Genomic DNA, 24557 nt, shown 5'->3' with positions numbered 1-24557 from the left:
CTCCGCTGGGAGGGGCTCGGGATCATCCTCCAATTAGCATTCCTTACACCTCCTCCTGCAGTTTGGTTTAGCTGAGGGGAACGTTACTGCTAGTACTCTCTCTCAGCCGGTGTCACATTGCCTACTCTCACCTACACACTATCTGTCTGGACGGCTACGAGAACGTCTAGAGATCCTGCCGAAGGTCATCTGGAGGTCACCTGCTAAGAGGAGAGAGTTTAATGGTCAATCAATCGGTCCTGCTCACAATCATCAGTCACCGATGAGGAGCTTTGGCAAGGAAAACTGTGAAGAGAAGTTTGGGGTGAAAATATAAATATTAGTGATGCACCGATACTAAATTTCTCTGCCAATACCAAGAGCCGATTATTCAGAATGACATCTGCCAATATCAATATCCCTTTCTTAAAGGAACAGTCCACCCAAAAGTGAAAATTCGGTCATCATTTACTCACCCTCATGTTGTTCCAGACCTGCATGAGTTTTTATCTTCTGTTGAACATAGAAGATATTTTGAAGAATGTTGGTAACCAAAATGGTAGTTCCTGGTAGCCATTGACTTCCATAGATTTTTTTTTTTTCATACTATGGAAGTCAACGGCTACCATCAGCTATTTGGTAACCATCATTCTTCAAAAGAAGAAAGAAATTCATACAGATTTGGAACAAGTGAGAAAATTATGATAGACCTTTCATTTTAGGGTGGACTATCTTTTAAAGGTAAGGGAATAATATATCTCTTCCAACTAATGCCGTAATCAATACTGTAATCTCTCTCATTTTGGTACATTATTATAATCTTAAAGGTTAAAATTTACAGCAGAGCTCAAACTATTACATCCAAATGCTATTTATTATTACTCATACATAGTCAGTGTTGGATGTACTAAGTAATTAATTACTGTAATTTTTTACTTTTCTCATGAAAAAGTAAAGTAAGGGATTACACTTAATTCTTCTGTAATTTAATTCCCGTTAATTCTGATGTAATTGCATTAAATACTGTATAGACCATATAAGAGTTCTGTATAAAATTTCACATCTAATGTTAAAATGTATGTTTTTAATGTAACCTTCTCCTTTTAAATACTTTGGTCAATTCAAGAATAATTTATTCAATCTTATATTATTTAAGATTAAATAAAAAAATTAAATAAGCAGTTTCATGTCTATCCTTGTATTGTTCAACTGGTTGAAGTTGACATTGGATTTAAAAAGTAATTAATAATAAGCAATGCAATACTTTTTGGAGAGAGTAATTAGTACAGTAATCTAATTACAGTGTTGAAGATCTAATTAGTAGCTAGTAATTACTTACCCAACACTGGATATAATAAATCACACTCAAAAAATATTTGTACTCAACTCAACTGCACAAAGTAGTTTCCATAAAAAGATGTATTCAAACATACATATATAACTAACAGTAAATAATCTCCTCTCTGTTGTTTTTATAGCTCATTAACCAACTGTGAACACTGGATCTCTTTCCTGAGGTGAATGCATTGTATCGTTCATAAGCAATTTTATTGACATCTTTCCATGGTTGAAACTCTGATTTAGCGATTACATGAGACTGTATCTTTCAACACCTTCTGATGCTCATGCATGTTAATTGCATGCTATAACTAGTATTAAAGTAGAAGACTTAAAAAAAAAATTGTGTGATAAAATGGACAATTTGAGAGCTTTTGATTGACAGGACATTATCGGCTCTGATCATTGGCTGATAATTGCCGATATATCGGTGCATCCCTAATAAATATTAAATGAGCTTTGCAGGTTTGGGAGGTTTTCACTACAGTCTACAGCCTCTGCACACGAGAAGCTCGACAAGACCAACATCAATCTGGACACGGTCCTATTGACAAACTATACGCTGCGGCATGTATAGCCTGTTATATGCATGTGATGTTGCCATATCACATGTATATAATAATATGACAACACTGAATCTCAGTAATGACAGAATATGATATCATGTTATTTGACACAGAAAGATGTTTGTCTTAATTTAGCAAGCCCTTGATGGACAGTAATCCCTGAACTTCAGTTAAGCACACACAAATTAATCAGACCCGACTGATTGGCTTTATGTTTAGGGATCAGAGCGGGAGGAATATCATGTCATTACTGAATCACAGGCAAACAGTAAATGCAAAGAAGGCACAAGGTCATTATCCAGCTGCGGATGCACACGGGTCAGTTTTATACCAGAGATAAGATTATGAATTTTTTTTTTTTTTTGAGATACTGAGATAAGGAATTGCCTGTATAACTGAAATGACCCCCTTTCCTTGTGTCTTCTTCCTGGTCCCATCCACCCTTTTCCAAGGACAAAATGCACAGATAAAACACGGCATGACTTCAAAGCGGCGTTAGGCTTTACGCTCTGCACAGGGCACACAATGTCGGGCTTTGAAGTAAATAAAACAACCCACGCAACGCAAAACTGAAAAACAAACAGGCAAAAGATTCCCGAGTAAATCATGTCCATATGAAATGAAAATAAAGAACCCAAGCAACACAGGAAACACAGAAACAGCCGGGATGGACGGCATGTAGGGTGAGGGAGGAAGGAGTGAGGAGGAGGAGAGGCAGACAGAGAGCAGGGATTTGTCTGGGTTTGTGGTCATCCACAACAAGAGGCTCAAGGGCATTAGGAGAGGAAAGGGGCTGAATGACTATTGAATTCAGTGGGAATCCTCAAAGTCTGCCTGAAGGAAAGGGGGACATTTGGACACACCAAGGTCAAGCCATAATAAAAATACAAGAGGAATCAATAAAAAAAAAAAAATGTACATACTATGGGGGTTTGTTTTGTTTGTAGTAGGGCTAGGCTGCATGAAGAAGAATGTTTTATAGCAGAAAACATTATTTAGTTATTTTTGCTGCAAATTCCCTCTGAATATGCTTTATGCATTGCACAATCATGCGATAATATCTATTTTGGGATAATCTGGTGATTTTGATTGCTTTACTAACGAAAGGTGCTTCATCTCGTTTGATTCTTTACTGTTTTCAACCTGATCTCACAGAATTCCGTGTAATGTTTACGGACTTAATTAACCCCGAATCTGTGGTGGCATCACGGAATCGCCGAAAATTAGAAGGCATCAGCAGAAGGCATCAGCCGTGGTCCATGCACGGATTCACTGGTTCACCAGAGCTGCATCGGACCACGTAAAAAGAGTGACTCCGATGCAGTTATACTTTCACTGGAGTACCTGACCCCACCCCTACCCTAAACCTACCCAGTTCTGAACAATAATGATGACGATACATTTCCCAGTATCGCGTCGGCATATTGATGCTAAAGGTTTCCGTGCGTGGAGCACGGCTGATGCCTGTCACTGACTTACATTGGTATCACTTCTGTGAGCCAATCACGGAATTTTTTCTGTGAACCCAATCACGGAATTTTCGGCGATTCCGTGATGCCACCACAGATTCGGAGGTTAATTAAGTCCGTGAACATTACACGGAATTCTGTGAGATCATGTTGACTGTTTTTATATGGATGCAAACCATAATATCAGATTATATTCATAGCAAACAAATATCGTAAAACAGAAATGCACTCTAAATCTGAGCAGATGTGCTACGTTTAATTAATTTTAATTCATGAGTGTGAATTTGAATTGAATTGACCCCAGCATTCCAGAATTTGAATTGGAACGATAAGAAAAGGATTTTACAAGATTATAATTTAAAGAAATTCAATGCTTGTTATGCATTCTGGGAAATTAACCTTCAAACCTCAAGACTTTTTTTTTAACCCTTGTGTGACCTTAGAAGTTAATGCAAAAAGCATAACAAAAATAATAATAAATGGAATTATTATATAAACTATAAGTCTGTAAAAAAAATAACGTAACATATAACGTAATTTTTTGTAGTTATGATCAGGACTAATGTTGTGACTAATGCCTGTGTCAATGTCAATGAAAGCAGAAAAAATATGAATATATAATATTTTTATGACCATTTTTTGACTCGGACGTTTTTGTCCTCTAAGGACCACAGTGTAACCCTTATACAGTCTAACTTGTAAAAATTCTATTCTTGTTCAAATGCAATTCCAGTTCCAGTTCCTCAATTCAAATTCAGAAATTGAATGGGATTTTAAATGCATTTTCAGTTTATTTCAGAATGATGCACAACCCTGATACACAAACACACACACACACACACACACACGTGATGCACATCATCTGAATTCAGTATCATTATAGCTGCGTGCAGAATGACATGTCAAATACTACATCACTCCCATTAAAATCAAAACGCAATATTCAAACCATGCCGCCCAGCCCTAGTGCGTAGCTGTTTGTGCATGGGGGACGCAGCGGGACACTTGAGCATCTAGCTACTACAGTACATAGAGCACTCACTCTGCAGCACGGATATGGTGGCTTGCGTTCGGATCCAGGTGATGGCCGGGTTTTGGCGAAGGTCGTTGCGGCGCGGGTCGTTGCTGGCCCGGCACTCGTAGATCCCGGCGTCCTCCAGCGTGAGGCGGGAGATGGCCAGCACGCTCACACGGTTGGCGCCGGACGCCGAGGTGATGGACACCCGTCGCTTGCGGGCGCCGTCCCAAAGCTGCTTGAAGGAGTCCGCCCTGTTAATATCGGCATACCACCACTGGATCTCCGGCACGGGGTTACCGACCACGTCGCAGTACAGCTCAAAGGCGTCTCCTGTGAGCTTTATCTCTGACATTGGCGACTTCACAAACCCAGCTGGAGAGGAAGAGGGAGCCATGGAGGGGAAGAAGTGTGAAGGGAGTGTGCGAGAGAAAACCAAAGCGTCGGATCAGTTGGAAAACAAAAGAAGAATGATCAAAAAGAAGAAACGAGCCAGAAATGAGTGGAAAACAGTTGGAAAATAGTAGAAGACAGAATTAAAGAGCATCAGTGAGAAACAGGTTAATGGATGCTCTTCATGTGATATCACATTACAGTATGATCTTTAAGGCTTAAAACGACATGTTTGACTATTACAAACAAAAATAATCATTTGGTCATTATTTACTCATCCTTATGCCCATACAGGTCTGAGTAAACGATGGCAGAACGTTCTTTCCCTTTAAAACACATTCTCATATACAGTATGTTTCTATAAAGGCTTCTTTACTATTTCTACACATACATTTACTCCTAATGCTCTGACCATCTCACTAATATTTTGGCTAAATCCTATACAGAGAAAAACATTTGCACATAAAGCAGTATATAAAGTCTGGACGGATGCTGCATTATGCTTCACATTGGCAGGATAATTTAGTGATTCTCAAGGAAACAGAGAATCTCCCTTTAGCATGTCTTCAATGCCATTTTTCACTGTCTCTTTGTAAATACAGCATGGACAAACGGTTAGAATAAATGCTTTCACTTTAAGGTCATTGTTCATGTTTTGCCCGATAAAGTTGTTTTCTGGCAGCACTGCAATTTAATAATAATAATAACAGCAATAATAATAATAATAAATTATTATTATTATTATTATTATCTTAAACAGCATTTCTGTCTTTATCAATATAAAAACCATCTAGAAATCATAATAATAATAATAATAATAATAATAAACCATTTAAAAATCCTTAAAAACAATTTACTGTATTTGAGAAGCAAAATTGAAAATACAGATTGGATAAATAGAATATGTAGAATAAATCATTAAGAATAAAGAGATCATTTTCATTTACATTTTTAATAATTGTAATAATAATAAAAATTATCTTTCTCAACCAGTATTTTTGTCTTTACCAATATGTTTTCCATTAAAAACCATTTACTTGAGAAACAAAATTGTATATGCTTTCACTTCAAGTAATAATTTTGCTTAAGCAGCATTTTTTAAATCATGTAAAACAATAATTGCTTGCTTTCTTGCTTTTAGAATATGTATCTTGAATGAAGTTTCTACTTAAATTGGACTTATATTTTATTTTTTCTAACCTCACTGATAAATTGCATAAAACAAGAAAAAGGATTTGGTCACACGAGGTAGGAAAAATAAACTTAATTCAAGATATATTCTCTTAAAGGAAGTCTTATTTCAAACAATTTTGCTTCTCTAATTAATGTATCTTGTATTAAGGTATATGTATTAGATATTTTTTACCAGAAAACAAGTCAAAATGATTATTATTTTATTTATTTGCAGTGAGCCCTGAAATTCTGTGCGCTTAAGAAAAGGTATTTTGCAAAGATCCAGATGGCAATACCATCAGCGCATCCCTACTTATCCCAGGAAACAGTGAGATACGAAAGGATGATGCCCTTCGAGATGAAGTTATTATTGTAACGGATTACCGGGCCTGTAAATGAAATGATTCATGAAGGTTTGCTGGAGTTTACAGCATTACGGCTCTCACGGCGAGAGACTGAGCCCACGGAAAGGTGAATTTCATGGGTGCAGAGAAAAAAAATATGCTTGCATCTCACATCAGATCTACTTGCGACTCGATTCCTGTCGACCCCTGATGGTTTTACATCGTTCCTGTTTATCGTGCCACTATCAGCTTGTCACATGCATCCATGAGATGTCAGAGCTGACTAATGCACAGGTGGCGTCAGCCACAAACATGTAACCTTAGTCACACACAGTCTGGAGGAGATTCACTTGCATCTCTACACACAATAATCTTCAGACTCAATCTGAAAAACTACATGAAAACAAGCAAATGTGAGGTTGCATATCTCACCGTCTCGGATGTTTCTCCTCAAATCCCCATTCAGAAGTCAAGTGTATTGTGCATTTAAATGAACCTGAATAGATCTCACTGGGGTCTTTTTCTCAGGAGAAACATCAGAGAAGCAGGAGACTTCAGTAAGATAAAGAAAACCGTGTTACTGTCTAGGAGAATTAATGACAGATCTCATTTGTGATGGTTCTTTCCTCTGGGTGCAAGTATGAAATATCACATTGACATGATGACGGTGCTTATAGTTTCTAAACTGCAGTTCAGTTTAACCTTGGTGCGTGATGAATGCCGCCCATGACGCCAGGCTAGGCTTGCCTCCAAGTACTAGTGACTGCTCAAGATGGGGACTCAATCATCCCAGAGCGCTGCGAGCTCACAACGGGTCTCATTTTCAGATCTACAGTAGAGTCGCATTTGGACCGAGCTGGAACTCGCAGCCAAATATCAATAAAACGTGTCAAAATGTGTTAGGGCTGGGTGATTTATCTGATATCCATGATGTAATGTAATATACACTACCAGAAATTAATGCTTTCGTTCAGTAAGGACGCATTAAATTGATCAAAAGTGACAGTAGAGACATTTATAATGTTACGGAAGATTTCGGTTTCAAATAAATGCTGTTCTTTCCCAGCAGGCACTGGACGTCTATATAACGGCAGGTTGACGTTGGCATGACGTCGGACAGACGTTGCATTTTGGTTGAAAATGAAAATCAGGTTGACGTCAGTATTTGACTTAACATTGGATTTCGGTTACATAACCTAAAAACAACAAAATATCGGTCTTGGACATCAATTTAACATTGACATTAGACGTTGAATTTACACAGAATTTTGGTCACCTGACGTCGCAACCGAAATTTAACCAAAAATGTATGCTGGGTTTTAACTTTCTATTCATCAAAGAATCCGGGAAAATAAAATGCATCACAGTTTCCACAAAAATATTAATCAGCACAACTGTTTTCAACATTGATAATAATCAGAACTGTTTCTTGAGCAAATCAGCATATTAGAATGATTTCTGAAGGATCATGTGACACTGAAGACTGGAGTAATGATGCTGAAAATTCAGCTTTGATCACAGGAATAAATTACATTTTACTATATATTCACATAGAAAACACTTTTTAAAATTGTAATAATAATAATTAGATAATATATAATAATTTTTGATCAAATAAATGCAGTCTTGTTAAGCAGTTCTTTCCAAAACATAAAAAATTAAAAAATAAATATTGCACTAAATTTTCATCACACAACCCTATTAGCGCTTTTTTCCTGTATCTAAAAGGATATTTGGAAAGTAATTTTCTCATTTTACACTCAAGAAACTGGCAAAGGAAACATTTTGGCAGGTCATTCAAGGAGACTGAGGTGGTTTTGTCATATAATCTCAGGATGACAAATGAACCGGCGCTCAGAGGATGCCTAAGCTGTCTTTTAATCATCATTCTTAAACACAAATACAAGATGGATCAAGCGCTGCATGTTCGTTTGTCTCTGTTCAGGAAGATGACACTACTAAAAGACAGAAGTGTGTCGACATGCTTCACTAGCCTTTAACATTCATGTATCTAGAAATGTAAGGTCAACATGAAATCAAATTAGACTCTAAATGCATGTTCCTGGTCTTATTGAGAATGACTTGAGATTGATTTCAATGAGTGTTCAGGTGTTCAGAAACAGCAGAGAGACTCTGAAGGAAGCCGGTGTGTCTGTGTGTGTGTGGAGTGAGCTATGAAAAGACACAATTTTCACTTAGTTGAATTCCCTGCCTGAGGCACGATCATGTGAACCATAATTATATTCTCTCGGAATAAAGACATCCGTGTCTGGAGTTTTCAGCCACCCTAACGAACAGATTGAGCTTTCACACCTTCTCTACTGGAGCGCGATTCTCTGCAAGCCTCTCCGGGAACAGAAACATCTGGATGGTGCATACAGCGGTACATAATGACATGCATTCATTGAGGCTTTTCAATCAAATTAACTTACACCCAGGATACTACTTCTGCATGTTCATGGGTCTCAAGATCATGCAATTAGATTTAAAGGATGAAAAGAAAAATGAAAATTTGCTGACAATTTTCTCACCCTCAGGCCATCCAAGATGTAGATGAGTTTGTCTCTTCCTCAGATTTGGAGAAATGTTGCTCAGCAATGGATCCTCTGCAGTGAATGGGTGCCGTCAGAATGAGAGTCCAAACAGCTGATAAAAAAACATTACAATAATCCACAAGTAATCCACACCACTCCACTCCAACATCTTGAGAAGCCAAAAGCTGCATGTTTGTAAGAAACAAATCCATTCAGATGTTTTTATCTTTATAGCTACATATAATAATAATAATATCGACCTACATATTGTTTTGGCTTGTAAACAATGCTTGATCTGTGCAGATTTATCTTCTGATTCAGACCAACTTTTTCACTGAAGGATTATGGACTCTGAAGTTTGAAGTTAAAAATGTCTTAATGGATTTGTTTCTTACAAACACGCAGCTTTTGACTTCTCAAGATGGACTGGAGTCGTGGATTATTGTGATGTTTTTATCAGGTGTTCTGACTCTCATTCTGACGGCACCCATTCACTGCAGAGGATGCACTGGTGAGCAAGTGATGGAATAATACATTTCTCCAAATCTGATGAAGAAACAAACCCATCTACATCATGGATGGCCCGAGGGTGAAGACATTTTCAGCAAATTTGAATTTTTGGGTGAACTATTCCTTTAAAGATTATTCAATTTCATTAAACTGTTCAATATTGCAATGCTGCTAATTCTGAAATCATTACATGATACTCTAATATTCTCACGTGACCTGCTACAATAGATGCTTTTATTAACAGCACCCTGTGCCAACTAAAAAAAGGCGTTTAATGGTGGGATCTGGCAGCTTGAGTGTGTTAACGGGAGTACTTGAGTTTTTCACCTCTCCAGTGGGAATTACAGCTCCCCGGAGGACAATAAAACACCATGCAGACTCAAAAACACAAGCTACTGCTGCCATATTTCCACACACACACGAGTGTTGAGTAGGTGGAACGGGTCACGAGTGTCTGCCTGTCAATCTGTCTACTATATTAAACAATAATCAGCGATCCTGCAGTGCATTCATATCATGATTTTAGAGTCACGATGCAGTGCATGTCGAATCTTTTTCTCTTCCACGACAGGCTGTGATTTCTTCATCTTCTTTCTAATAACGTCACCCGTGAATTGCATACGGAGTATCTAACACAGGTGGTAAGAATGAGTCATTTTTTTTCTGCGGTAGAAACTCTTTAACGGTTCGCGCAGGTGTTACATGAATTCTTGGTAAATCTCAACCAGCGTTCTGAGTTAATGCCTTGCCATCGCAAAGAACAACATGTGCCCGTTTTCATACACGGATAAACGTGTCATGCGATTTCAAAAGATGACTGTATATATACACAACAAATAATGGCCATGACTCTGAATATTCAGCTGGGATATGGGAAATACACCAGACATAATGATCATGTCTTGGTAAATGTTTATTTTTTATTAAACAGACACACACACACACACACATATACAATTTATTTGTTACTTTTAATAGTTTATAAATTTTATTTGATATTTTATACCAATATTGTATTTTTTTCCTTGTAACTTTTGTGTATAATGCTTTTTCAATATTATAGTATAATATGTAAACACAATCATGCCACATGCCAAAATTGTCATAATCAAACTTTTTGTATTTTTGTTTTGTTTTCCAGTAGAAATATTTAAACCTTTTTAAATCAAGTTACATTTACTTGAGATGCTAAATGACAAGAAGTCTTATTTTCCGAGAAACTGATCATAGATAAGTGAGTTTATGAGGAAAATAAGAATTACGTTTACTACCGACAGATTTTTGCCATGTTTTATTGGATAAACACTTCATTTTGATGATATTTCTCAAAAAAAAAAAAAACATTTCATATCTTATCTTATGTTTTGCATTAATCATCATAATATTGATATGAATAATATATCTACAATTTCTTTGAAGTTCCCTCCATTTCTTACAATCCTCACTAGCTCATTTGAAATGGTTCAGCAGTGTGACAAGTGAATTAAAAGTACAAATATTTCAATTAATATGAGGTCAGAAAATCCGCATGTATAATAATTGCAAGAAGAATGATCAAAATGCTGTTTAAATAGTTTTAGATAAAGTATAGCATGTCTCCCCACAGGATACGTCAACTAGCCATAAACCAAAGATGTGAGCATATCTGCCTTGAATAGGATTAATACTGTAATTAGCATCTCAAAAGCTGCAGCTCACAACATGAATTCAACCCGAAAATGAATATGTCACCATTTACATTTATTTTCTCAAAAGGAGATGTTCAGCAGAATGTTCATACTGCTCAAAACCAAACAATCGTATCATAAAAGAAGCCCGAAAGCTCTTATCTTGTGTTCCACCAAAGAACAAAAGTCATGAAGGCGAGAAAACGATGACAGAATCTTTATTTGTGACTAAGCATGCCTTGAAAACACCTTCAATCTCACGGCTGTCGGCCACGGATGTCACAGTAACTCGTGAGCTATTTATACTCAGAAGAGTGCCTTTATACTGTGAATTGTTCATGAGGCCAGATTAGACATGGTTCATAGACATATTCACGCCGCATGCCACAATGAATACTGCCTTTCCATCAGACTGAGATTACAGTGTGGTTTTCTGCTTCTACAGACAACACTGACCGAATGACAAACACAAACTGCCCTATAAAGCCAGTCCATTAAGAGTTACTGGATTCCCTCCCGCAAAAATAACTACAAAGCCACAGTTCTGCGCTCCTTGTGTCTGTTCTAATAATAGAAGCATGCAGCAGAATGAAGCAAAGCCATTTACAGTCCTGCAGATATCTGTTGCTGCTCTTATGAGCGAAGCACACAGTCAGTAATGGCTCAGGGCTTTATATATGCAAGCTACACACTGTTTACATCTTCATTCCTGCAATCAGATGAATTCATTAGTAGTAAGACGAGCTGCAGGTAACGTAGCGTGTGAAGGGGAGGCGGCAGATCGCTGCACAGCTGCTGTGTGCAGATGTGAGAACTGAGACTGAGATTGGGATGAAGCCAGTCTGACTGCTGGGATTCAGATCCAATAAATGAAGCTGAAGCGATGCATTTCTGTGCCACTGGCGTCACGTATACATTGCAAAAATAATGCAATGATAAAAAAAACAGGTTTCCCAAACACCCTAGTCGAACAGATACAGTATTTCCCGCCCCAAACTCACACCACTGGTTGAGCAGCACTGACGTCTCAGGCTGGTCTTGATAAATAGATAAGACTTTTCTTTGTGACCCTGAATATCAGTGATGATATATACATTTTTTTGTCATTTTATGACATTTTGCATGTATGCATATGTGTGTGTGTGTGTGTATGTATGTATGTATATATATATATTTTTTTCTCATTACTTAGCACCTTATTTTAATACTATTTTATTTGTTATTGTAATACTGTATATTTCTTTTTCTTGTAATTACTTAGAGCAATAATATTGATTTGGCAATGTTTTATGTAAACACAATCATGCCAAGAAAGTACTTTAAAAATATCTTTAACAGTCATAATTGTATTTTTATATTTGTTCATTTTGCATTTTTTCTTGCCATCCAATATGAATACATGTTTTTGTTTTTTTAATCAGGATGCATTTACTTGAGATGCATAAGAAATAACATAAGATTGTTTTCTGATAAAACTGAGATTGAGATAGCAAAATCTGCCACTGCATTCAGAAAAATAAATAGTTTTCTCTTTAAATGATGTTTATTTTCTGACCTCATTGGCATATTGTTGTCTCATTTTAAGCAAAAGCACAGTTTATTTTGATGAATTTACCAAAAATAAATTGTAGACTTATTTTAAATTTTAAATTTTTTTCACCCTTGCAAATTTACATTTGCACATTCATGCATTTGACAGACATTTTTATGCAAAATGACTTGCACTGCATGTTATCAGTTCATGCATTCCTTGAGAATCGAAGTCATGACCTTGACAGTATTATTATTGCAATGCTCTACTGTTAAATGCATCTTGATTTAAGAATCATTTTAGATGACTGTATTGGAAAACAAAAATACTAAGTTAGAACATCACTTTATACAGTGTAATTATTTTACACCAAATATGTCATGCCAAATGTTTGAACAATGTCAATGTTCACCTCTCAAATCTAGTTCTTCTACGAGTATTTAACCCCTTGTCAAAGGTACAAGAGAACACGGTTTACTCAAAAGTCAAAGACTGTCTGATTTATGTTGCATGCAAACATGACAAACACTGGCTGACAATGCCAGTTCAAATCTGACTGATTGTCTTTAAAACAAAACTCTGACTGATCGCTTTACAGTCCGCTCGGGTTGTCTCTTCCTTATAAGTGGGCAGCTCTTGGCTAGAATAAGCTGACAACAGTCAAATGCCTGGCTATTAAATACTAACCACTAAACATGTCCTCTAACCAACTCTACTTCACATGAGGCACTTGTTCCTTTGGGCTTCTGAATTATTGCTTTCAGTTGGTCTCAGGAAACACCGAATTATTCTAGGCATATTTTAATATCAAGTCTTGAGTGGGCCGCAGCGGAGCTTGAATCCCAGAGTTCAGCCCTGAGAAAGCAGCCAGTCGAGCTCATGGTGCCTACAGAGGGTCTGGAATCTGTACGGCTGGGCTTTACCAAACAATAGCTGGATTATCCAGGAGAGCCACTGACCTTATGTCTGAACAAATCAAAGCAGACCTTCACACACACTCCACACTGTACAACATCATGAAAATTAGAAAAACAATGTCTGTATCTGCTATTAAGTGCAGAGCATGTTTATTCATTACTCTTTTTTACCAAGCACTTTAGTCGGTCTGTCTATCTCTCTCTCCCTTTCCATCTATCGATCTATCATTCTTACATTTTCGTATTGAAATTTCCAACATTAATTTGTTAGTTTAATTTTTTTTAAATATAAAAAGTAATTTAATATTAAAAAATGTTATTTTAAGGGTCACAACTATATATAGAGACAGAGACAAATTGACATTTATATAGATCTAAGTTTAATATATAGAGCAGCAGTATTTTAGTATAACTGATATTCCATTAGAGTTTTTGCTAATATGTTGAATTAGACTTTATTTTTATATTATCTTTTTCATTTTAAATTTTAGCAAAAGTTGTTGAGCATTATTGTATATTACTGTAGTTCATGTTTATATATACACATATATTAGCTGTTATTAATTTTTGGAAGCTGAAATCAATAGTTTTTGTGCTTTAATTCAGTTAACATTTATTTTATTTCAAGTGACCACAATGTTTTCTTTTTTAATGGTTGTATTTTAGTTATATAAGAACCCTGATAGAGAGATAATTGTTCACAATGTGAGGCTTTTAAAATATTAATCTGTTAGTTTCAGCAGCTAGACGTTTTGGGAAACCTGTCTGAAAGTCATTATTTTGCAATAATATTTGGTGCAGAAACTACTCACCTCTCAAGAAACCTTACAGGTATCATCATGGTTTGATTATTAATAAGTACGATTTTTTTTTTTACTTTTGACAATTTTATTGTGATTTATAATTGTTGTTTAATGTACAAAATTGTTAACAATCTTGCACCTTCACCCTTGAAGGAATTTGTTTTCTCTTGTACTGAAAATATAAGACAAAATAGAGCTTCGTCAAGAGGTGATTGTGCAGTGAATTTTAAGAGTTACTGATTTTGGTCGTTCAGCTTTCTCTGTAAGGGCTGTTAATAACTGGAATAATTTACCAATTAATACAAGACAATGTTCCACCTTAGCACAGTTTAAGCTACATTTGAAAATATGGTTAAAGACGAGTCAGGTGTGTGACCATTGAGCATTTCTGTATTCTGAATGAAACTTTGGTGATTTGTAAAAATGTTTTATAATTGTTTGTAGGATGTTGATTGTGGGGATATTTTGTAGAGATTTGGATTGTAGTTTCTAGGTGGGGAATTATATATTTATTTGTTAATTTTGGGGGGGATTTTACTATACATGGTATTATATTGATGTTTTCGTCACATAATTAGTTTGATATTTTCCTGCCCAGGGACAGCAGATGAAATTTAGCTCTGTAGCTAATTCTGGGGCAGTTTTCTGACTGTCTATTGTCCGTGTCAAATAATGAATAAAATAAAATAAATAAATAAATCGGACCAGCAGCTCTTTCAACATGATCTGGTTAAAACAGCCATTCAGTCACGTTAACATTCTCAGGATTAAATAAAATTTTCATAAGCCCATGAAATACACTGCTAGTCGACTACACATTTTAGAGCCAGACATCTGTGCTGTCAGAACCTGCTTCTGTCCGGATCACGTTTGATGTTTACATTCGCCAGATGCTTTTTCTGGTGACGCGCTGCACAAAAACAGCCTTTCGGACACAAAACTGACCGATGCGTCGCTGTTGTTTTTCTTTCCCCTTTCCTTTTTTTGGATCCTGAAGAGGGAATACCCTGGCCTTGTTTGTCTGCAGGTGATGTATCTGCCCTCTCCTGGTCACAGCTGTGACACTCCAGCATGTAAAGTCAGAGACATGCCTTCAGGGACACGCACTCATTATTTACCGCTCACAAAGACGCTGCTTTCCATTTCTAAAGCAGATGCACTTACATGCATCTCCTACTGCATTCTAGTTCAGACTAAAGCCTGGTTCTATATGTGACCCTGGACCACAAAACCAGTCACAAGTAGTGTGATATATTTGTAGCAATAGCCAACAATACATTGTATGGGTCAAAATCATGCATTTTTCTTTTATGCCAAAATAATGAAGGTATTTTGTAAATTTCCTACCATGAATATATCAAAACTTAATTTTTGATTAGCAATATGCATTGCTAAGGACTTCATTTGAACAACTTTAAAAGAGATTTTCTCAATATTTAGATTTTTTTTTTTTTTTGCACCCTCAGATTCCAGATTTTCAAATAGTTGCATCTCATCCAAATATTGTCCGATCCTAACAAACCATACATCAATCGAAAGCTTATTTATTCGTCGCTTAGATGATGTTTAAATCTCAGACCCTTATGATTTGCGGTCCAGGGTCACATATTAGTTACTTTCAACATCAGGACATTACATAATGTTTAGGTTTCTCCTCAGTCATGAGATCTCCTCATCGCAGGTGCGAAGATGTGAATGTCAGAAGGGTGAGCGTAAACAACACGAAGAATTACTCTGGAGAATATGGTGAGCCGAGGGAAAACGCTCCTCATGTAGGCACATACTATTAAAATAAGCCGTGATTTTGTGCAAACGTTGCGCGCAAATCTCCTCTCCAGCCTTTACGCTCCACAAACCAGCCTGACTGTAATGCAGCGGGGTGTCTGTCATCATAAAGATGGCATCGACCTCTAAAGCAGATTACACACAGATCCCAGACGAGCGCGTTCTTACCGTTCTGAGATGATACGTATGGGAGCATCGCGAGGAGCAGCGCGAGCATCCCGGTGTAGGACAGCATCCTGCGAGAGGATGGAGACGGGACACGGCGAGCAGGTGATGGACGCGGAGCGGCTTCAGACGCAGAGGATGGCGGAGGAGGAGTGCGGACAGACGGCGAGAAACGCGACAGGCGCTGCGCGGCTGCTCTGCTGCATGGAGGACGGATGAGGATGAGGATGATGCTGATGCTGTCCGGAGCTCAGGGATGCGGATGCTGATGCTGCTGGAGATGATGATGAGGATGATGGGCCATCGGAGTGTCCGTCATCGCGGAGAACCTTCAGCTGTCAGTGCGCGCACCCCGCTGCTCATTCGCGCGCATCATCAGCTGTCGGCGCGCGCGCGCTCCCGCGGGGGCCTCGAGCGCGTCAATTCTGCGCAGCGGCCGCGCAGGCGACTCGATAGAATAACTTTACACCACAGTAAAACAAAAGCATATTTTCAGCGTGGGTATATTGAGATGCCTAAAAGTCTCTATTCTAATTCTATTTTATCTATTTGTTTTCTTATTTAAAAAACAAAACAATAAAACATTACTCTTTAAAGACTTGCACTCTATTTGTTTTCTATTAAAAAACACTAGCTTTCTCTATTCTATCTATTTGATTTCATTTTTATCCATTATATAATTAAAAAAAACAACCTTGCTACGTGTACTGCGTTATGTTAACTAAGACTTGTTATAGCACTTGCATATTTTTGCTCTTTTGTTGTCGAAATCAAAATCTAATTGTTTGAATTTTGAATTGTTCAGTAGAAACATGCTGAATTTTTAAAAGCGAAAAATTAACGACACCAAAAAATGCAAAAAGTAACCTACTACAAAAATATCTGGCATTTTTGATAAAACTTAGAACGTAATAGAACTTTTGAATAAATTCTATAAAATTGCAACTTTTAAAACATTGCATTAAAAAACGTGGCAACTTGCTGACGTATAGCTACAAAAATACTTGTCGTCCTGAAACAGTTAAAGTCTATGTTTTATACTATATAGCAGTGATCCTCAAATCTGGCTCGCGAGATCCACTTTCCTGCAGAGTTTAGCTCCAACCCTGATCACACTGACTCACCTGTGATTTTCTAATGATCCTGAAGACACTGATTAGCATGCTCAGGTGTGTTTGATTAGGGTTACAGCTAAACTCTGCAGGAAAGTGGATCACTGCTATATAGTGACTCTTTTATCAATGTCATTTGTGGTTTTGTGTTACCAAACAATTATTACAAAAAATTGTTTAAAGGACATAATTTACAATAGATAAAAAAATTAAATAAAAACTCGTTTTAGAACTTCACTGAAAAATTACTTAAAACATTCACTCCAAAACTGCTAGTACATTTTACAAATAATTACAAAGAAACTGCAAGTAACAAAATTAACTAAATGTGAACTTTTGAAGTAGAATGACTTCGGAATATTTTTGCCGTAAAACATACTGCAAAAATCTTTATACACAACTTCCAAAAAAGTAGGCTGCAGTTTGAAACTAACAGAAGCACTGCTGGATAAAACGGGCATTTATAGCTTGAAACCTTTATTGACATATAGCTTCTGTGACAACTAGCCCCGATCTCCTTATAGCATGACTGATTACAATATTCATGTACAATGCCCTTTACATGCTATTCCAAATGAAGTAGGCCTACTTCAGAAATGTTGATGCAGTAAGCATGGTAATATCAGGGTTTTTTTCTTGTTAATGTCTCAGGGGCTCCACAGGATATTTATCTAGGGCACTAGAGATTTTCTCCAAAAAGTGCATGTTATCCACACAGCGTGGGCTCGTCAGGATTAACAGACATGAGCACAGTCATGACCTCTGTCTGCTCCCCTCACATTCACACAGCGCCATCTGCTGGACCAACTGACAAATAGTTACCTTACTGTGCATACATTATTTCTTGCTTCCTCTAGAACTATTCAGTTTGATGAAACAAAGTGAAAATATTGTGATAAACACATTTTATGATCTGCTTTTGATTATCAAGGTCATTAAATGTTCTATTTTTATTTGTATCATTTAAAATAAATAATGCAAGTGAAAAGTTTTGACATTCTTCCTCTTTATTATTTAAACATTGAAAGCAATTCAAATGCAAGCACACTTTCTATTTGTTAAATGATCTAAGGATTTAAGCAGAAAGTTTTAAGGTCATAAGGAGCATAAATTAAGTCTGTTTTGCGGAGTAAGAATTATTTGCTTGTTTATTATTTCTCACGGGCCTCTAACATTATTCAATATGGCATAATACTGTGGTACTAAATAAATCACATACAGACATCAAATACATTTGTTTTATGATCCGCTTTTAATTATCAAGCTGATTAAATGTTGTACTTACAATTAATATCTTAATGCATAAAAATGGACATGCCTACTCTTTGTTTATTATCTTTAAAGACATGTTCATGAGGTGCATTCTGGGATGTTTTTAAACCCTACTGAAGGAGGAACAGACATGCTGCACATCTGATGACATGCTACCATCCAATAAAATAAAAGGAGGAATGAAACTCATACATAGACAATTTATTTGTCTACTAAACTCATTTCAGACAGCTTCAGATTTTTAGTTTAGAGATATTAGATGTAAGGTTTTAGGGTCACAATGAACATGTTGCGTCCAAACTTTTGCCCACTCGTGCTTGCATGTCTAATGATGTTTTTTTTAAAAAAAAAGCTCCCAGGAGTAAAGGCCACCCTAAACAATGCTTAGGAGTTTAGAAAGATTCTGATGACACAGCACGTTGAGATCTGCAGTCACGCCGATTTTCCCTCCACTTTACTCAAGCACGTCAATGAAAGAAACATTTAAATCGGAAGCCACACCTGCCGCCCGCCGCGAGCCAATGATCCGCAGCCCGGAGCTAAAGAACAACACACCCACCTTTGCTCCGAGCCAATGGGAACGTAAAGGTCAGGAGGGGGAAAACTTGCCCCGGGATCAATTCGTCTCGCATCAGTGACCTTCTGCAAATGTGTGGGAGGAATTTGGCCAGCTCTCCTCTGACTTTCAGGTGTTGTTAGTATGGGAAGTCGACAACAATGGCTTACGAGACTGAAGAATGAGCTGAGCAACAGTCCTCTGGTGTCCAACGTGGCCTTCGGCTTCATCCTGATGGGACTGGAGAAGCTGGTGGAGCTGGAGTTTGAGTGTCCGTGCAATCCGGCCTGGAACGGGCTGTTTTCCTCCGCGTTCTTCATCATTCCCGCCGTCATGGCCTTTGCGCTCATGATGATCATTCAGGGATGCAGGTGTGACTCCTGGTGTAGGAGGACCGTGTCCCTGTCCAGCTTCGTTCCCGCTGTGGTCTGGCTGATCCTGCTCTTCCTGGACGGTCAGTATTTCGCCTGTGCGATGACAGACTGGCACGGCCGGTTCGTGATCGTGGACAAAGCCGCTCCACAGAAATGGTGCGAACCCATTCAAGAGGAAAGCGTCACTCCTCAGGAACTCATGCTGCGCTCACAGCGACTGTTTGTGGAGTCTCAGGTGAGATCCGCTGCTCTTTTTGTGTCCTTGTGCATCAGCAGCCCTTTTAGAACACTGCAGATAAAGCCATACATTTTTAGAACTTCACAGATGCAGCGGTACATTTGTGGAATTCTGAGAACATACATAGAACTTTGATGCTGTCAGTGTAAACATTTGTGACCCTGTACCACAAAACCAGTCATAAGGGTCAATTGTTTTAAATTGAGATTTATACATCATCTGAAAGATGAATAAATAAGCTTTCCATTAATGTAGGGTTTGTTAGGATAGGACAATATTTGGCTGATCCACAACTATTTGAAAATCTGGAATCTGAGGGTGCAAAAAAAAAAAAAAATCTAAATTGAGAAAATCGCCTTTAAAGTTGTCCAAATGAAGTTCTTAGCAATGCATATTACTAATCGAAAATTCAGTTTTGATACATTTACAGTAGGAAATTTACAAAATACCTTCATGGAACATGATCTTTGCTTAATATCCTAATGATTTTTGGCATAAAAGAAAAGTGGATAATTTTGACCCATACAATGTAGTGTTGTCTATTGCTACAAATATACCTGTGCTACTTATGACTGCTTTTGTGCTCCAGGGTCACATATATAGATTGGTTCCTGTCTTGACTATAGATTCTTGAGATCCAGTCCACTAATGAAACTTTCTCATTACATTTACTTCTTCTGTAACCCAATAATTAATCTTTGTCCATTAAAGTCAATGTACATGCTTTGCTAATGTGTCTATGACCATTTAATGTGTGAATCGCAAAAAAAAAAAAAAAAAAAACACGTCTAGGTCACATTTCACCTCAAAATAAAATGAAAATACTTTTTTTTTTTTTTTTAAAGACCAGTGTTATTATAGTTCAGTAAAACTAAAACCATGAAAAAAAAAGTGTTACTTGGAATAAAAACTGAAAAGAAAAAAAAATTATTAAACATCTCATTTTAATCTAGTTTAACTTGATCTAATAATATAATTAAAATTGAAATAAAATTAATAAAAAGTATACATATTTAAATAAAAAAAAGACAAAACCACACATTCCAAAAACAAAATTACCAAAACTTTACAATTTTTGTTACATTTAAATGAAAAACAAAACAAAACAACAAAAACAACAAAAAAAAAACATCAAGAAAAACTACAACAGTATCTCAGCGATACTAAAATAGCACCATTTAGGACAAAAGAAGTCCATTTTTAGACCATAAAGGTGATTATTATTTTTTTTGCATTGAGACATTATGACAATAAAGCATTTGTTATAAATGTATAGAACAGTGTATTACCGTGCACAAAAAATATATATAATTTATACAATGCATTACATATAGATTTTTTTTTTTTTGGGTGACATTAAAAGACAAGTTTTGTGTGATTCACCCATTTCACTGTCATGGATATTTCTATTAAATAACTGGTTACATGTTACCCGTTACAGACGTGCACTGTTTATCTGTCATTAACAGGTGATCGGCATAGTGCTGCTCATTTTTATCTGTTTCGGACTGGTTGTGTATGTGATCAGAGAAAGCTGCAAGCAGGAGCTGGAAACTCAAGATGCCAATGTAGCAGAGATGACGCTCTACAGCTCCAGCTGATAGACACACTTCCTCATCCGACTGCAGAAAACACTCTTTACAGTACAGTGTTCATGTATTACTGCAGTGAGTAACACACAAGAACAACATGTGCTTACAGGGACAGTTCACTCAAAATTGAAGATTCAGTCCTCATTTACTCACCCTCATGTTGTTCCAGACGTGTATGATTTTCTTTCTTCTGTGGAAGAAAGAAGGACCAATTCCGAAGCCGGTGCCGGTCGCTCTTTTTACTGCAACTGAATGAATGTGGACTGAAACTTTCTCCAAAACTGGTCTGAATGATTCATCCATGAATCAGATCTGATCGAAAACGGTAACAGAAGGGGAAAATTGTCAGTGAGTAATGATTTCAGTCTATTCCTCAAACAAACTTTGGACCGCTTTTTTGGTGCTTTTGTACCAATTTTAAAGATTGAAATCTTCCATTCACTGTAATTGCACAGAAGACAGCAAACAGCATAATTATCCTCAAGGCAGAAATAGTCATACAGCTTTAGATCAACAAGAGGGTGAGTGCATTATATCATAAAGGCTGATTTTTGGGGCAAACTTACACTCTATAAGATTATTTCAGGTTAAGTTAAACTCTATTGATAGCATTTGTGATCAATTAACAGTCATTTGGACTCCTATGCATTTACACTAAAGGGTGACAAAATCACGCAGTAAACTTGCCTGTGTAAAGTTATATACAACATTTCAAGTTCTCTCATGACCATGTAAAGCCAGTAAATGCTACAACTCATAGGATACTCATTTTCATACATAATATAGCATTTTATAAAACGTATTTTAGAAAAATAGTAAATATTTTTATATTGAGAGGTACTGTAATGCAAAAAAAATCTATATTCACACATTTTTTAAATATATAAAAAAATATACACTAAAATGTTTTTAATTAAAATTATAATAAATAAAAAAATACAATACATACTATTATACTAAAATACATTTTTTTGTTGTGTTTTGTTTGCAACATATCACAGATGCTGCCAATTGAGATGTTATGGAGCAACCTGAAAATACATTTGGTTAGTGCTGTTGCAATTCATTATATTTACATACAAAACATTTAAAAAGTGCAAAATTGTACCTTCAAAGGTGATACTGAGGTGGCCCAAATGCAATTTTTGCACATTTTATTCTGCGTAATATGAGCACTGTAATGTAAAGTGTTACCCTATGTTAAGATTTTTACATGAATGACAGGTTCCATTAGTCAAGACTGATGATTATCACCATGACTAATGGTCCTTTCCCCCCCAAAATTACTTTCATGAACGGACATTTACGCTCAGCCATCACTGTCTAATTGAAGTTCAAACAGAACAGCATGGAAGGAAACACAAACAGCAGCTGACAGCGTGTTGCGATTGACTGACATGATTATTGCTGTTATTAAGTGCTTGTTTTACAACTGCCTCACATCAACACGTGTTTTAGGAAGTAGTAACTTGAAAACGGGTAATTTTGCAATCATAATTCATACACCAGCACAACAAAACAGAGTTGCAATGCAGTTTGTTTAAGGATGCAGGAAAGAAACGTAAAATGTAAAAGATACCAAAGGACTACAATTATGAATATTAAGGGACTTTCTACTTTTCTATATCCCAGCCAGACGCAAATACCTTCATCAGTTCATTTTCTAAGGAAGTTTGTTTCCACCATGAGATTAAAAAATAAAAAAGGTAATTGCAAATTTTTCTTCTCACAATTCTACCTTTTTTCTCTTAATTGAGAGAGAAATTTGCAATTGTGAGGAAAAAAGTAAAAATTCAAGAGTTCATATCGCGTAATTCTGCCTTCTCAGAATTGAGAGGGAAAAAGTCTGAATTGTGAGATAACCTTAAAAAGTGGAGAAAAAAAAAAATAATTGCAGGATGTAAACTCAGAATTCAGAGAAAAAAAGTCAGAATTGTGAGATATAAATCACATTGTGAAATGAAAAACTTGCAATTACCTTTTAGATATAAACTCAGAATTCTGACTTTTTCCTCGCAATTCTGAGATTTTGTTTATCCCACGACAGAAATAAGCTTCCTCAATTTTCAGCTCAGCTCACCCATCATGCATTTATAACCACAATCAATATAATAAGGCCTCACAAAGTGTTTATTTTACTGTCTTTCTGAAAGGTATCGGCCAGAAGAATTCTTGATTGTGTTTCAAAATTAGATTTGCTTTTATTGTTTGTTTGCATGTTATTTTATTTTTATACTACAGTATATCTGAGTGATTTCCTGTATTTGAATTTTACACTAGACTCAGTGTATAAGTCTGTAGACATTATCTTTTGTATCAGGAGTGTTAACTGTACAAATCAAATAAAAATGTAAAAAAAAAAAAAAAAAATTCCAGTGCTTCCTCATGTGCAAAACTCTTTAATTGACTGTCAGCCAGACTTACGTTACATTTTAAAGCTGTGTTATCCTTGAAATCAGCTGTAATTGCTTTGAAGACATGGTGCGGTGATTAAACGCCGTTAGACATTAAAGCTCTTTTTGTCATTACAGACAGTAACAGCAGCATAAGTAGGTTGAGTGTCACCTCTATTAAACCAGAGTCCCGCAGGTCACTGTAATACATCAGCGTAATTACAGACGGGACAAAACCACTCTAATGATGTGCTAATAGTTTCTGGAAGGAATAATACTGGAAGAAATCATTTCAATCTTAAAGTCAACATGAAATTAAATGGACTATTTACTTTCTCAATACATTTCGCTGGTCTTAATGTGAATGATTCATCAGTGCATGTTATTCTGAAGAAATGCTCTGACTCCAGGCAGCGAGGGCTGCTAATGTTAAAATACTGTATAACATCAACCAACAGCCAAAAATGCATTCTCCCATTCGGGTCTGTTATTCTGGTATCAGAAGTACATTATGTTACATAAGCACATTAAATGGGTTCATGTTTACTTTAAGATTTAACATTTAAATCAAACTTCACATGGTAAATTCGCATAGGAAATCATGGAAATATCTATATGCTCATAATCAGTAAAAAAAGGTTACACACTGAGTTTTATTCATGCACATCTTGTCAGTAAAGCCGGTTCTGTAATCAGTAGTAAATCTCCATCACATGCTTTCAGATGGAGCAGCATTTAATACACAGAGCCATAGTTCACTGAAAAGCTGTGCAACGATATAATCGCACGATTATGAATTTGTTCGCGATAATGACAGCGGTTTGCGTAGCT

General features: G+C 36.6%; 1 protein-coding gene and 1 long non-coding RNA gene across 3 annotated transcripts in view; one reads left to right on the top strand and one right to left on the bottom strand.

Moving 5' to 3' along the window:
* Positions 1-16654, bottom strand: part of nptnb (neuroplastin b) — a 39312-nt gene extending 22658 nt beyond the window's left edge. The window contains exons 1-2 of one of the 2 annotated variants that reach the window (XM_058750880.1): positions 16193-16647; positions 4395-4742 (exon numbers count right to left, since the gene is read on the bottom strand). In XM_058750880.1, the coding sequence (XP_058606863.1) occupies positions 4395-4742; positions 16193-16259 (415 nt within the window). In that variant the 5' untranslated portion in view covers positions 16260-16647. Of the gene's footprint in view, positions 1-4394; positions 4743-16192 lie in introns of both variants that reach the window. The other variant, XM_058750881.1, reaches the window with a different exon arrangement.
* A 4640-nt stretch (positions 16655-21294) lies between these two features.
* LOC131524124 (uncharacterized) lies at positions 21295-23703 on the top strand. The gene is made up of 2 exons (XR_009266924.1): positions 21295-21408; positions 22335-23703. It is a non-coding gene; the product is annotated as an uncharacterized LOC131524124 (long non-coding RNA).
* Positions 23704-24557: the final 854 nt, after the last annotated feature.

Source organism: Onychostoma macrolepis, chromosome 18 (genome assembly GCF_012432095.1).
Source record: "Onychostoma macrolepis isolate SWU-2019 chromosome 18, ASM1243209v1, whole genome shotgun sequence".
NCBI classification, from domain to species: domain Eukaryota; kingdom Metazoa; phylum Chordata; class Actinopteri; order Cypriniformes; family Cyprinidae; genus Onychostoma; species Onychostoma macrolepis.
The sequence above is the reverse complement of the archived record's forward strand: the minus strand, read 5'-3'. Positions and strand labels throughout refer to the sequence as shown.